General features: G+C 49.3%; 1 protein-coding gene across 4 annotated transcripts in view; it reads right to left on the reverse strand.

The window, feature by feature from the left end:
* Positions 1-891: 891 nt before the first annotated feature.
* Positions 892-16,303, reverse strand: part of Dpysl2 (dihydropyrimidinase like 2) — a 103,927-nt gene continuing 88,515 nt past the window's right edge. For 3 of the 4 annotated variants that reach the window (XM_075950276.1, XM_075950279.1, XM_075950280.1), the window contains 6 exons: positions 14,314-14,470; positions 13,835-13,976; positions 12,169-12,339; positions 6,044-6,223; positions 5,023-5,188; positions 892-3,423 (listed from right to left, as the gene is read on the reverse strand). In XM_075950276.1, the coding sequence (XP_075806391.1) occupies positions 3,332-3,423; positions 5,023-5,188; positions 6,044-6,223; positions 12,169-12,339; positions 13,835-13,976; positions 14,314-14,470 (908 nt within the window). In that variant the 3' untranslated portion in view covers positions 892-3,331. Of the gene's footprint in view, positions 3,424-4,903; positions 4,963-4,992; positions 5,189-6,043; positions 6,224-12,168; positions 12,340-13,834; positions 13,977-14,313; positions 14,471-16,303 lie in introns of those variants that run through there. The other variant, XM_075950278.1, reaches the window with a different exon arrangement.

The following is a 16,303-nucleotide window of genomic DNA, read 5'->3' on the forward strand; positions in this document are numbered from 1 at the left end:
AGTCAATGTTGTGACTGGTTTTTGTAGTTCACTGTGAGTGTTTAAAGGATCCAAGTAGGTGCCTTGCTCTAAGTCACATGGGGCCTTGTTTTTCCTATTACTTTCCCATCTCTTTGCTTGTAATAATAACATTGTCTTTTTCCTTTTCATTGATATTTTCTTGAAGGAAGGACCTCATTACGTTACCCAGTCTTGCCTCAGCCTTCTGAGTGTTTGACATTTACCCTAATGAACCATCAGGCTGGGCTTGTATAATTCTGAATTTTACCTCATATCCAGTTTAGATGATGATGATGGTATAAGGTGCTATGGGGCCCAGGGGTAAACCAGCCCTATCATAGGACAGCCCAGAATGCCCAAAGCATGCTCCTTCTTCAGCCAGAGCCAATGCGACCTGAAGCAGGGAACTGAGAGCCCAGCATGCCTCTCACCCTTACCAGCATCCTCCGCCACGGGCTGAGGGTGGAAGCCTAGGTCTTGCTCTTGGTTTTGACATCGCCTTTACTGAGGTGTCAGGACACACAAGGCGGTCTTCTTTCCCATAAAAACATCGGAAGGAAGCCCAGTGCCTACCCAGAACACCCGCCTCAGCTCCTGTGGCCCCACCTGGATCCCAGGCTTGCATCTGGCGTGGCACTCCTGGAGGCTCAGGGCCTCCACTCCAGGATGGGGTTTCAGACACTGATCCTCAGCCTCTGTGGCCCCGGATGTGGCATTGTCTGCGATGAGAACTCATCCTGTCACCAGGTTTCCATAGCAACCTGTGGCATGGGGGTAAGCACTCAGGAGCTGGTCCACGGCCTGAATCTAAGCCACGCCCTGAGCTTCCCCATGAGTAACTTCAGAGAGGAAGCCGATACACTGTAAGGGTCTCAATACAGACAAAGCCTCTGAAACAACCACATTCTGCTTTATTGGGTGTTCAGTGGTAATATAACACAGACTTCTTCTTAAGGAATAATAAACACGAGACTTGTATTTTACCATAATTATTTTGCCATTAAGACAGCGGTTACAAAAAAATAAAACAAAAAGTTTTTTTGAAAAAAAAAAAAAACCGAAAGTACCTTCCTGGCTACACACATGATCAGCTTTAGCACTGAAAGGTCCCCCCCTCATGGGTCACAATCACAAGTTCAAGGGTTAAAAACCATCTAGCAGTAAATCCTACATTGATTTAGAGCATCAAGTCACTGCAGTTATTCAGTTCTGAGACACTGTGCTGACTTATCTTAGCATTTACATAGGACATTCATTGTACAGACACAGAAAGCGAGCCGACGGGCAAACATGCTTACACGGACTGCGGGAATCTTCAGGTTTGAAACTGTTTGGTTTGGTTTGGCTTTTAAGAAAATGATCTAAAAACAACCGACAGGGCCACAGCCCCGAACAAGAAACAGCAGGAAGACGGTGAGTATTGAAGAGCTGCGAGGGTTTCTCAGAACCCAAACAAACGAACAGAAAGGTGTTTACCAAATTGTTCAAATTTCCTCTCTAAGTGCAGGTAAGAGGGGGGAAAGCAAATATATTAAGTCAACCAATGTTTAAAAGTGCCATTTACCTTTAAAAACAACAAAAATGAACAACAAACCAAAACCCCAACCATTAACCTCAAAGACAAAAAGGTGTGGTCACTCAAAGCGTCACTGTGTTCTGTGGTCCTGCTTTACATAGCAGACTGGATTCGTAAAGGGCCTGTGGACCTAACACTGCTCACACGGACCTGGAAACACATTTGGAAGGAAGTATGACAGAAGTCGGCAAATACAGAAAGAAGCCAGCTAGTGAAAAGCTGTCACTACGACAGGAAGAGGAAGGGTGACAGACATGAGGTGACATGGTCTCTAAGTGGTGACAGGATCTCTAAGTGGGCCATGCATTCAATCTGTACAGTTTTCTTCCCATGAGATACTGTTTCCTAAGACAGGGTTTTTCCTCTTGTAAAACAGGCTTGAAGTCTAATTATTCCCCCCCCCCCAAGATTTCCACCCTTAGAAGGGCTTCCCACATCATGTTAGACTTTTTGAAATAACTGGACAGAAAAAAGAAATGTTCCCTCCTGCACACACACACACACACACACACACACACATTCACACATGCATGCACACACTGAGGAGACCTAGTGTTCGAGAATTCTCAGCTTTTCCTGGGAAAAACTGAGAAGGGTTCCTCCACAGAGACACTGGCCCCAGCTTGGTAGGGTCATATGAGCTTGAGAACTGGATTTACAGATTTGACCAGGACCTCCGTCACTTCTGCGGCCTAATTCTTCTTCATGTTTCCACACACGTGACCCTATTCTGGGCCCACACATGACAATATTGGTGTCATAATCCGGGTCACCCCTGTGTCTGGCAAGCCTCAAACTCAGACACCTCCTAGTGATGGGAACTGGATAGCACCAATCTTAACAGAAACCTGGACCGCACAAAACTATGGCCGTGGGTACAACACTAGGTAGGGTCTTCCCAGGCTGTGCCTGCGGCCAAATCGCAATGCCTGGCTTTAAGGGCAGGCTGCAGGGTAAGGAGAACACTGTCGGGGAAACGCAAAGCAATCACAATCTCTCCGTGAGTGCAGGAGAAAAAGCCAGAACAGACAGAAGATGTGGGAAAAGAGTGAGGAGAACCCTCAAAAGGTCTAATCTGCCGCAAAATCTAGGTCAACGAAGAAAACCCGCCTCTTCGCAACAGCTGACCCGGAAGAGTAAGGGACGGCGATGGAGATGCGTGGAGCTTCTCCAGAGGGGCAGCAGCAGCCTGCCAGCCTCGGATCTGCGCTATGGTTACATAATTGCATCATTACGATGTCCAGTTCAAGACCCGTGGATTAATATTGAATCAGGCTTTCAATTTAGTATTTAAAAAAAAAACCTCCCTTATCCCTCCCCATCCCATCCCTCCCCAGCCCCACAAAGAAAACCCCTTTTTAAAAAATATTTTAAAAGAAAAGAAGGCAGCTCAGGGCAATTCACTATATCTTCCCAGGACAGGAAGGTGCTAACCACACAGCCGAGGGTGTGGTGGGGCACCCTCGCTGGGATCTGCTTGGTGGTGTGTGTCTGCGTGTGAGATGCAGCTCCGTGTGGGGTGGGTGGCTAGGCTTGGGTGTGGTGTTCACAACTGTGTAGGGACTTGGGTGAGCGAATTCAGAAACTCCAAGGGGAGACTGAGTGTAGGGGGCCCAAGAGGAAGCCCCAGGAACTGGCTGCCCACAGCAACTATCACAGGCTCTTTAAAATTAAAAAAAAAAAATGGAAGGAAGTCTCAGAATGTCCTCAGGTGTCCCATCCCCCGTCCCCATGTGGCCTGCAGGCCTAGGGGCTTTAGCCCAGGCTGGTGATGTTGGCACGGCCACCAGGGGGCGCCACGATGCGCTGGGTGGTGCGGCGGGGAATGTTGTCGTCAATCTGAGCACCTAGGAAAAAGTTAAAACAAAGGTGAAATCAAATCGGACTCCTGAGGTCTGCTCAGGTACACTCCTGTGGGAAAAACTGAACCAAAGCACACACAACCTTACCCCTTCTCCCAAACCTCACTAAAGGTTTAAACTACAGGAAGTAGAGTGGACCCCCATTCAGCAACAGGTCATACTTGGTGCAAGCGATATATTCCGGGGAAAGCAGTTAGATTCAAGGTCCTAGTGAGAATGGCTCTTCACTCAGGAGGAGTACGAACAGTCCGGGTCAAGAATGCTGGATCTAGAGTTCCCAAACCCAAAATGCCCTAAACTCTAAAAGCACTGGAGAGTTGACATGATGTGACAGTGGAAAATTCCACACCTGACCTGCTAGGACGGACTGCAGTCAGACCTATACTAAAAATACTGTATGAAATCCCTTTCAAGACTTTGTCACATGTATATGAAACACAGATGATGAAGGGGTGGGGTTCATGCACATAAGTGCAGTGCCTGAGGAGGCCAGCAGAGGGCGCTGGATCTCCTGGAGCTGGAGTTACTAGCGGTTGCGAGCCACCTGAGCATGGTCGCTAGGAACAAACTTGGATCCCCCACAAGATCAGAGTTTACTCTTAACTGCTGAGCCATCTGCCCTGCCCACATGTTATGTTTGGATCTGGGTCTTAGTCACAAAATATTTCATTATCTACATGATACTTTTCTAATTTTAAAAATGCAAGCATTTCTTTCACAGAAAGGTCTGGCAACCTGCGCCATCTATGTAAATAACATGGCGATAGGCGTTGTGACGGATCTCATACTTTAGGGACAAAACTGTGGCTTAAGGCCTGTCTCCCAAACCAAAACAACCTCGAAGAGTTCCGAAAGTGGGAAATTCCTCATCCGCCGTGGGCACACAGAGTATAGTCTAAAACCCAGCAGATGTGGCAAGAAAAGGGAGTCTGTGTAATAAACTGTGCTGTTGACAGACCACGGGACGTGGATGTCTGTCTAAGCTTTCGAAGCTGCGGGAATGGAAGGCCCCATCGTGGGCCAGAAGAAAGAGGGGAAGGAAGTTTTCAAGACAGAAAGTCTACTTTTCTGTCACCGAGAGGACTGTCACAGGTTTTACCCCTGCAGATGGTTCACACATGTCCAGTAGCTTTGCCGTGGGCAACTAACGTGAGTTAACTCAGTGGATGTCACAGCAGACCCATGGGGAGCCGGTGCTGAGACTCACCACACAGGTGAGGGCTGAGGCACAGAAGGCCTGAGTGAGGCGGGCTGCAGAGGGTCCAGGCTCCACACTCATCTGCCACAGTCCCTCTTTAACAATGGACGTGACAGACCAGAAACTGTCCCTTCGGTCTCAAAGGGGTCACACACAGGGTGGGTGTCTCAGCATCCCACAGCACAAAATCTGATCTGAAGATTCTGAAGCCCAGTTTGTCATTGACAGATTTCACGTCTGGTGGCTGGAACGCTCCCCATCAGGGAAAGAACGAGACGGTTGTTACCTTGCATTCTCTGCGAAGCCCCAGACTGACTCCACAGAACCTACTATAAAACCTACTGGCTCTACGGAACCTACCCAGAACCACCCAGCCCTGGCCATACCAGACAAACTGAATCCAGACTGGTGCAGGTTCCGAACAGGTGGGGCCTGCTGCTTGGCAGGGGACGTCTTAGCCGATGAGGCTGGAGTGACCGTCTTGGGTGTCACAGACACCTCGCACACAGGTCCGTCATACAGGCCACGAGGGACCCCTCTCAGCTCGGCCAGCTGAAACACACAATCACCCCACAATCCGTGTCACACTCACAGAGGACATCTTCCCTGAACCCTCCCAGTGCGATGGAACAGCAGCTGAGACAGGCCAGGGATGCCTGGAGATTAAGAGACAGGCCAGGGATGCCTGGAGATTAGGAGACAGACCAGGGATGCCTGGAGATTAGGAGACAGACCAGGGATGCCTAGGGACTAGGCCCCCCTTACGGACAAGTACAATAGGCACAGATACGCAACCAGCCCCTGAAGTTCCAGGCCAAAGCCCTCCCTCCCAAGGTGGGTCCTCAACGGGTTACTCTGCTGGTTTCTTACAATTCTTTCCCACCCAGTCACATCATCTTTGAACCCTCCAAAAAGCCCCTGATCATACTGTGAAGAGGGTCTGGGGTCATTTTCAAGGTCAAACTGTCTATCTCTCTAATCTCACTCTTCTTTTACTTCCCTTACAGCTCCACCCCTTCCCCACCTCAGTTCCCGAGCGCTGTCCACGGGCTGATCACCACACCCTGAACACCCTGTCGGATTTCCACACATCGCATCCCATCTTCCTCGTGTTCTTTGGCTCGGGAAACTCTTATGTAAACTTCAAACCCCAAATGTATTCTTTCATAGCATCCTCATCCGTGATTCTGCAGCAGGGATTCCCTCCTCTGGGTCCTTACCCCACACTTATCATCAGAGCTGTGGTCATCCTTGTCTCCTCCACCAGCAGGTTCAGTTTCGGGATGAAAAGGTCAAGTTGTCTTTACCTTTCTGTCTCCCGTCTCAGTTTCTGACACACAGTACTTAGTGAATGCCTGCGGCATTAAACTCAATCCGAGATGTTTAAAAGTTAGCCAAGTCACTCACCCTGCTCCTTGCCTTGATGCGCTTGTACACGAAGTCAGGGAAGGGCTTCCGGGGGATGTAGCGTCCTGAGCCTTCGGTGACGTGGAGCGTGCCATCCTCCAAGACGATCTTGCCCTGGCTGATGACTACCAGGGGGGAGCCACGGCACTCCATGCCTTCAAAGATGTTGTACTCAAGAGCCTGGGGGTAGAGGAGGACGGCCACCATCAGAGCAAGCCCTGTCCCTGTCCCGGACTGAATCAGGCTGATGAAGCTTACTGGTACACCCCAGAGATGGAGCCTGTCCCCATTAGCCACCCCGGGGACACTCACTTTCTGTCTATAATATGACTCAGCTCACTTCCACCCCCAAATCTGAGAGAAAAACAAACATGTAATAACATGGACAGTGTGTGTGTGTGCTCGCATGTGCGCATGTGTCTGTAAACGCTTTACAAATTAAATTATTCCAGCTGTGTCTTGTGGGCAGACCTGTGAACCAGATGGTCGGGATTCGGGGGCAGCAAGTTCACACACAAGTCGAGGCCCTGCCTGAGCGACATTGTGTTCAATCAAGGTGGTTTTAATAGAGTGGAGATGTAGCTTAGTGGCAGAATGGACTTAGTGGTAGAACCCTTGGAATGCACAGGGCCCTGGGTTCAGTCCCCAGTACAATTTAAAAAGAAGGGAAAAGAGAAACAGAATGGGGAGGGAAGAAACGGGCTCTTCATTAGCGGAGACCATGTCCACCAACTCTCCTCAGCGCAGGCGGCCTTCCCAAGGCTCGCCTCTGAACAAGATCCAGCTGAGACGGGTTTCCTACAGCCTTGACTGGATGGCAAGCCTATAAGGAGCTTAAGATTCAATCACAGTCCTCAACAGTATAGACTGGTGGCATGTAAAAGACATGTAAAAGCCTGTGAGGATGGAGGTTTAGAGTCCTCAATGACCCACAGGTGTTTGGGGGCTCATGTCATTGAGAGTGAAAACCGGCAGTCTGGCGCCCCCTCCTGGGAAACGGGTGGGAGGCTTTCCTGGAGGGTTTAGAGTCCTCAATGACGCACACGTGTTTGGGGGCTCATGGCCTTGAGAGTGGAGACAGGCAGTCTGGCGCCCCCTCCTGGGAAACGGGTGGGAGGCTTTCCTGTGCGTTTGCCAGCGAACCCCGGGAAAACAAGAGGCTTTGAGCTGAGAGCCATGTCCACAGTTCTCGGAATTCTGGCTCAGCGCCGGCAGGAGGCCTACAGCTCTTTCCACACGGCTGTCCGCGGGAACAAATGGCTGCAGCTGGAGGTTAGCATGTGTCACAGAGCAGATGTGCTTCTGGGAAAACTCAGGCCAAGAGAAAAAAAACGCTAGCGGATCTGTGTTGAGGGCGGGGCCGCACCACCCATGTCAAAGGCCGCCTCTGCTTGGGCAGCGGCCGCAGAGTACAGAGAAAGGCCACAATGACATAGCAGCATGTGTCCCATGTGGCAAAGCCACACTGCTCCGTAGGGCCAGTGACCGCTCTGTGCAGAGGCTCCACCGAGAAACGTGGGGCGTTGCCATAAACAAAAGTGGAGGGGCAGGGCTGCAGGCAAGAGGCTTTAAAGATGGATTCCATGATTCTGGGGAACACCATGGCTCACAGCGACCCCCTGAACAGGATGCTTGTCCCTGAAATCAGAGTTGGCTGTGCAGGCACAGTAGCCTAGGGGAAGCCAGATCCTCCAGGGGGTACGCTAGGTCCTGCGGTTTAGCACCACGGAAGTGCCACCCACGGCATTCTCAGCTCAAGACTGTCTGACCCACACAGGCAGTGAGATTTAAACCCCAAGCCAGCATGACCTCAGGTGGGACCTTCTTCCCCACCCCCACACTTAAGGGCGCAGCAGAAGCATGGTGGGCTTTTCCACACCACCTCCCCAAGGACTGACCTGCATCTTCTTGACCCCATACAAAGGTCATGCCGGTCCCAACTAGCGCCCTCATCTTGGGTGCTTTCCTGCATCATGGTACAGAAACTAAAGATGTATTTCACCATGGGTATTTGTCTTGTGCATGGCGAAAGGTAGGCACTGGATAACAGTGGTCCATGTCACTTAAACCCTGCCTTAGAACTTTTAGGTTTCCTCACACGCCACGCTCCTGAGGCTTATATGACAACAATGATGCAATAAAGGATCTTTGCGTGTAGAGCAAGGTGAGAGAATCCTGCCTCCTCTGACTTGACTTTGGGGAGTGTGTGAGGGTTGTCTAAGATCAAGGTGACGTCTATCTCACTCCCATCACTTCCTAATTTGTGATTCATCTCCAGACAGACACAACCTTGGCCATGGACCCTTTTATCCAAGACCTGGCCATCCGCCAGGGAAGTGACCTTAGCTGCTTCTCTGCCACACCTAACCTATGAAAGGAGAAATTTCACAAAAGCCCCAGTCTCCTGTCCACGGCTGGCTGTCCTGCACTCAGTCTCCACACACACAGGTCCCTTGGTACCCGAACCATGACCAATGTACACACTGGGGCTAGTGGCCTAGGAAGGAGCTGATGTGAAGGCTTCTGTAGCCATCCCCCCTTTAAAATACCGAAGAAAGCAGGACCACGACTCTACTAAGTCAATGGTTCTCATCCTTCCTGATGCTGCGACCCTTTAATACAATTCTTCATGTTATGATGATCCCCAACCATAAAATTATTTTATTGCTACTTCATAACTGTAATTTTACTACTGTTATGAATCGTCATGAAATCGTCTGTGTTTTCCAATGGTCTTAACGAACCCTTGTGAAAGTGTCGTTTGATCCCCCCCCAAAGGGGTTGAGACCCACAGGTTAAGAACCCACTGCTCTGAGTGATTTAAGCCTGGCATAGGACCCCAGACCTCCTGTCATCCTTTGAGATGGGAGGCTGTGCCACCACCAAGCGTGGGCATTTTTAACGTCATAGGATTTTCCAAAAATTACAGAGCACATTGGAATCTTGGAAAATCTAATGGAGGCTTAGCAATAGCATTATGGATAAGTTAGATTTTCCACACTGAAGCCAGACCTGGAGTCTGTTGTTTGTGCTTCACCAGATGAGCAACGCCATCTGGCATGCTGAATGCCAGCCCCTGAAGCAGGAGCAGGCAATGAGGCATTCGGGAAGGGCCACATCTCTTCAAAAACATCAGGGCAAGGATACTGCCCTAAAGGTTCAGATAAAAGCGTCAGTCAGCAGCAACTGTCTTCCCGAACCTTCATGCCTCCCTGTTTTCTGTCTAAGCAGAGAGGTCCTGATGCCAACTACCTGCCCAGTCACATGTCTTTAATGGGCCTTGGCCATCCCTTTTATTCCCTCTGGAGAGGGCACTCCACTAAAGAGGACAGCACTTTCTCCACCCCTCCCCGCCGTGGCGCTGTGCACGCAGTCTGGTGGGGGAAGGGTGCCAAAAAAATGAAGGCTTCTAACTCTGGCTCAACCGCAAGATCGCTATGTAACATTAGACCAGTCACTGAAGCTCTCTACACCTCTCGCTGATTTATCTCCCCACTTGGGATAATCACACCAGACCCTGTAGTGAGAGGGTCAAATGAAAAGAGCGGGCAAGCGAAAATGATACACATGCGTAAGAAAGGTTCACCCTCAGGACGTCACTGAGGATCTCAAGATGGGATGATACAAGTTAAAGCGGGCGTGGCACCAAGGCTAATGCCGAACCAGCAAGGCAAGACCAGCCATAAACATGCAGTCCAGCAGTCTGCCCATGAAGCGCCCACCATCTCGGTACCCACAGGGGCCACAGAAGCTGGCACTGAGCCCAGCCAAACCCTTCAGCCCAAGAGAGAGGATTTAGACTGGCGGAAAGCCCAGACCTGTCTCAGAAATGCCTAGACCTGCCCTACGCCCTTACGGCACTTGGGGCCGACCATCCTTATGGTTTCAGGCCCACGGAAAGGAGCAGCGGGGATTGTGCTCCCTGTGACACCTACTGGTCACTTAGAACTCCACTCAGAGATCCGCTCCACTCATTAAAAACTCACTTCCTACCAGGCGGTGGTGGCACACACCTTTAATCCCAGCACTCGGGAGGCAGAGGCAGGTGGATCTCTGTGAGTTCGAGGCCAGCCTGGTCTACAAAGCAAGTTCCAGGACAGGCTCCAAAGCTACAGAGAAACCAGTCTTCAAAGCAAAACAAAACAAAACAAAAAACAAACTCACTTCCACACCTGACTCCAGATGGGACACAGTGACACAGCCCCTGCACCCAAGGCTAGGGGAATGTATGGAAGAGGGGACAGGTAAGAACCAGAGGACCAGAGGCACTGCTGCGAGACAGTATTTGCTGACAGAGAGATTGTAGCCATTACACAATAAGGTTGTCTGCCCTAGACCACACTGCTCTGCCGGATGGAGGAAAGGTTCCCAGAGAGCCATAGGCATTCAGTGACCGCTGAGACCGGGAGGGAGAGGCATCCTTTCTTCAGGGATTAGCTTCTGGGGAGTTACCCAAGTCTACGCGGTTAACTCGAAATGCACGTACACATGGACAACACTAACTAGACTCTGTATCACTGGTGTGTGTGTGTGTGTGTGTGTGTTACCCATAGTTAACTACAGAAGAGGAGGGCATGAGTTTGAGACAGCTCTGTGGCGAGACAACAGAACTAATGCATCAACTCTTAACAACAACAACAACTATACACACAAACAGTTCCTGTAAGAAGGGGGAAAACAACTCATGTCAAGATCCAAGTGAGCTGGATTTTAGAGAATTATGGATTTGAGGTCTTCAGATTGGAGATGCCCAGCTACCAACATTCACGCAAACATCTGAGAACCTGAAAATTTCTGAACTCCAAATGCCTCTGATTCCAAGCATTTTGGGTAAGCGCTACTGAAACTCTATTATCTTTATCTGCCTTCTTGGGGAACAAGTTGAACAGAATCCCAACAAATGATGGCTCTAGGGTCTGGGGAGCTAGGTCAGAGGTTAAGAGCACTTGCTGTTATCGCAAGAGATCTAAAAGTTCAGTTCCCAGCACCCACACTGGGCGGTTCATTAGCACACTTAACTCCCAGTCCAGGGATCTGGTGCCCTCTTCTGGCCTCTGCAGGCACTGCACATGGATAACTTGCAGACACTTTCAGAATACTGCAGCACCCCCCACCCCCAATGGTTCTCTACCCTTTGGCTATTTCTAAAGAGTTCATGTTATAAATTTAAATAAGTAACTTCCATGCTCCTTTATAGCTCAGCATTGTAAGAACTGTCTCTTGCTCATATGGCTAAAGCTAAATAAAATATTAAGATGGGGGAGAAAATAAGATTTGAGTAATGAGCTGGCATAGAATACTTTATTTGCTTGGTGGAATTTATACACGTAGCCCCAGCAACAGGGAGGTTGAGATGGGAGGATAGTGAGTTTGAGGTCAGCGTAGTATATAGCATGAGACCCTGCCTCCAAAAACAGAAAGTAAAACACCCGTCCAAGGTCCTTCCCTTACCCACTTGGTGTTCGGGATATTTAGCGCTATCCGAGGAACTGCTGGTATCCGATACCTCAAACTCTCAGAACACCCAGACTTCACTGAGCCCCTGGTTCTCAGGTGAAACATCAGGATGCTAAAGGCATATCCCTGAGCCCTGTGACCAAGAGCTTCCCCAATTTTTAGTTATTAAACTGTGACCCCGTGTCTGGATGATTTCTTCTATGAAAGGAGAGGTCAAAATTCCTTTAGGACAAGATGCATAGCTATCAATCAAACCTCAAGCCTGAGGAAAGGGGGACAGGAAAATGGAAGTGACCAGTGGCCACCTCAGGAGTGGACACTTAACTGCTCTCTAGCTAGGTCCCTTTCAGTAAGCCCACCACAAGAGGTACTACCCAAACCACAGCAATGGAATGGTGCCTGACTTTTAGAAGCTTCTGGGGTTCTAATGTCACTCTAGGGACCCTAAGTGTTGAAGGACAGAGGCCATTGCTCTGAAACATGGCCAAGAGTTGCAGTCTCGTGGACCTCAATAAAGAAAGTGTTGGTTCAGCCCTGGGAAGAATAAAGTCACAGCACATCCCGGAGAAACTTCACTCCTAAGCAGCTGAGGTCCTGCTCAAATCCCTGGACTGGCCCTGTCTCTCGGTACCTGCAGCACACGTCTACCCACGATGGGCAAGCCTTACACTGTTGTGCGTCTTGGCAGAGATGGTCTTCACACTGTCAGGGTCCCAGATGACCAAGTCCGCATCAGATCCCACTGCAATGCGACCTTTCCGGGGGTAAAGGTTGAAGACCTTGGCTGCGTTGGTGCTGGTCACAGCCACAAACTGGTTCTCATCCATCTTCCCAGTGACCTGTGGGGCACAGGACACATGCATATGTGCACACATGCACGCAAATGCACACACACACACAGGGAGGGCAGAGGTCAGAAAGCTGAAGGTGGAACATGTTCAGCAATAAAGAAACACGTGTTGACAAGCAATGCACTCTGGGATTTCCCTTTCAACAAAGACAGATACAGGTCTGGGCTTCTAGTCAATGAGTCTCAGGCCAGCCTGGCTTTCTGGGATATATAGTAAGGGCCGATCATTTCCTGAAGTCCTTCCCTTCCAAACCTGCTCTAAACACTGGAGAACAAGGAAGAAAAAAATTTAAATGACCAAAAAGGCATATCAAAAAATTCATTCCACTCAGCAAAGAAATTAAATATCAAGCAAGAAAGATGCAATTTACTAAGTTAGTTGAGTATTGAGCTTCTGCTCTTGATACCCACTGAGGAGTGTCATATGCCGTGCCAAGTGTCATAATCTTTGCAGGAGGAAGTTTAACAATACAATTTACAGTCTTTAACAGACTCCCTTTGGCCTGGTGATGTCACTTCTGGAAACTTCTCATAGTTAAAGATGTACCCAAGGCTATGTCTACATGGAGACTCATCTCAGTTTAAAAAAAAAATAGAAACAACACCAATTTTGAGTCAAAGAATTATAGAAAATTGACTGTTTGGTGTCAGGAGAAAAAGAGACCCTTATCTACCATTAAAAATCAAGTTTTCCACTGGGTGTGGTGGCCACACCTTTCACCCCAGCACTAAAGAGGCAGAGGAAGGTGGATCTCTGAGGTGGAGGTCAGCCTGGTCTACATTGCTAGTTTCGGGCCAAACCAGGCCTCCCAGTGAGACCCTGTCTCAGGGAAACAAACAAGAAGACTAAAAGTATGTTTCCTGTATTTCATGTGGGTTTAAAAACGATGACAGCTTCCTGTTTTTCATGTGGGTTTAAGAACGATGACAGCTTCATGACATATTAAGAATCCCTTAATGGGCCATGAGGTAGTGTGTGTGACGCTAATGTTACCTAAAGGCCGACACATACTGTGCACACACATGCCAGCAAAAACTGAAGACATGCCCCCAAACGCTCACTGTCAACTAACTCTGACACAAGGTAATTTTTACTCACATAATCTAAAGAATTCATTAAGAATCAGAAAACCTGTTACTATATTTTAAAACATAAAGTGAAAAAGCTTCCGGATTCCCTAGGTCAATATCTGCCCAAAACAGGCCAAACAGAAGCCTGGAAGTTCTCCAACACACTCCCAACCGAGTGAAGTCAAAGACTGTTGACTGGGTGGGTCAGCAGGGATCAAGGAAGCCATCTCCTCATTGACACAGGACTTAGATGTCATAGTTAGGAGGAAATGCGCTCCCAGGAACTGCCTTGGAGAAATACCATCTCACAAGTTCAAGTTTCTAGAATGTTCTCACCTGGCCAACATTAGCCCCGCGCCCACGGAGACAGGCGCATGCCTGGGCCACCCAAGAGGGGAATCATCAGTCCTTACCACAGCTTTGTCCCAGATGACGGACATCCGCTCCTCTGTGCCGTTGGTGCCCTCGGGAATCAAGGTGAAGTTGTCCTTCCCCACGGCCTTCTGAGCAGTGTTGAAGGTACAGTGGGCACTGCCAGTGACCTGGAGATCTCCGCTGGAAGGAAACATACGACATGAGGCTCCCTAAGAGCTCAGGGTTCCTCAATCTGTCTGGTGAGATATTTCCTAAGTGATGACCCGCCAACAATGCTGGTGTCCTTCTGATACCTCTTCAGACCCTTTAGTTGGCTGTCAGAATGACCCAGGTTCCCAACAGGAATTTCTACCCAGGGCGGTGACACAATACTTCCTTGTTCTCACTCATTAACCCCAACTTTGGTCAATAAGGGTCTATTTTTAAACCTGTTCCCAACCACCATGCTGTCACCTACTGGGTCATTTTGGTCTGAGGACATCTAGAGTGTAGATAGGAACAAGTCACCAATACTCACCAGGACAGCAAAGAGTTGAGAAAGTCTGGAGTGGTTGGGTCGGGGCTCAAGGGTGGGGAGGTGACAAAGGCAGCAGCCTTGGCCCAGTTCTTACTCCAATAATGAGAGCCATCAGTCCCCAAGCTGGCAGTGATGGGCTCACCATACACCACAGTTCCTGAGAAACAGATGAGAAGGCTCAGTCTGACGCCCCAAGAGTAAGAGACCACCCTTAGCAGACATTACTAGGTGCTCGGCACTGTAGGATGCTCTCAGCGTTCCCTCCCTGGGGATACAACCTCATCTCACAGTTGATGATACCCATGGCTGGAAGTCCAGTACCCTAGGCAGCCAAGGCTACCAAGTGAGCACACACTAAGATACCCTGCTCTGTGGGCTCAACGCTCTCTCCTGAGACAATCCTAAACACTATACATGCTACATACCACGGATCTCCAACTCAGATGGTTTCCAACACCCAGGCCTCAGAGCCATCTAGAATCTCCTTTTTTCAGCTGATGGGTGGATTATCTTTACTATGCAGAAGGTGTCCTCCTTGCTCATACCTGACAGCCCTCTCTCCCACACCCTTTACCATGCTTAATTCTAGCTATAGACAGAAATCATAAATGAAATCACAAGGCTGAGGTATCAGGAGCAAATAGTGTCAGAATCTTCTAGAGACACCTGGATGCTTAAGTGGACACATAAGGGATGCCATCAATAGCAGCCATCAGAGCTGACTTCATGAGAATCTACAGAGTCTCTAGAAACCTGGCCTAACTTCCTATGATGTCCAGGAAAGAATGTCAGCTCCCTGGATGTCCAAATGGTGTCTTCTCTGTCCCTCCAGAGGAGGCCAAACAACCGGGACCACTTATACTGCCAAATGTCCATCCTGTATGTCTTAAATACACTCTTGACAGGCCTCATCCCTTTCCTAGCCCATTCCAGCAGATTTGAGGTTTGGGCTTGCTGCCTCAGTTCCTCATGCAGGCTCAGTGACACTATGACACCCGTGGCGTGTGTAGACACTCCATCTTCACAGAACAGTCTCTGAATACTATTCTCTTCCACACAATCCCTCTAAGGACCTCTCAAGTCATGCCTTCCATGTTTAAACAAAAGCAAAACAAAACAATAACAAAAAAAACTGCCTTTTCCCCAAACTTTACCTATGTCCCTTATGATTCAATGCCAAGCCTTTTTCTTTTCTTTTCTTTTCTTTTTTTTGGCCTAGCTGAGTCTGGCCTTGAACCCACTACGTTTCTGGCAGAGAATGAACTTGAACTTCTTATCTTCCTGTCTGGACTCTGGAGAGCTGAGATTACAGAAGGGTGCCACCATGCCTGGCTTTTCCGCCTCCCCTTTCATGGCTCAGGCCCCACCATTCCCCACCATTCCCCTAAGCTCTGAATCCTCCACCCACATTATCATCCACTTTCAAAGTGTTGGCTTCTGGACGGTGACACCTGGATCACTTTTCTGCCTGCACACAGTAGGCATTCAACATGCCTAAGGATCATCTTGCTGCCTGCATACAGTAGGTGCTTAAGGAATGTGTGTCGCGCCAACCTGATGCTTTACTGTTTCACTAATTCAAGGCCTGAAAGCTGGAACTCACGCTCAGGTTACCCAAATCCATCTGCCTCTCCTGCCAGCACCCAGCCAAGCTTCTTTTCTCTAAACACGCGACCCACCCTCAAGGCCAAATGCTTCTCAGTCAGGAATGTGTCTCCCTTCCTCTCCACAGTCCTTGCAGAGGCTTATCACTGGATAATAGCCCACAACACCCTCTTTGCCCAGACACTCAAAACTGGCTCCAGGGAGCTGCCCCCTCCTGCCTCAGGAATGTCACAAAGAAGTGGCTGTTTAGTTAGAGGGTGTTGGGAGGCCACAAGCTGCCTCCCGTCCACACTCGGTAACAGCCTCCAGGCAGGAGGGAGGTTTCTAGAACCGAGTACAAGCATGTAGAAGGGGACCCCTGGAGGAAAGAGCCAGGAGAGGAACC

Source organism: Microtus pennsylvanicus, chromosome 15 (assembly GCF_037038515.1).
Source record: "Microtus pennsylvanicus isolate mMicPen1 chromosome 15, mMicPen1.hap1, whole genome shotgun sequence".
In the NCBI taxonomy this organism is placed as follows: domain Eukaryota; kingdom Metazoa; phylum Chordata; class Mammalia; order Rodentia; family Cricetidae; genus Microtus; species Microtus pennsylvanicus.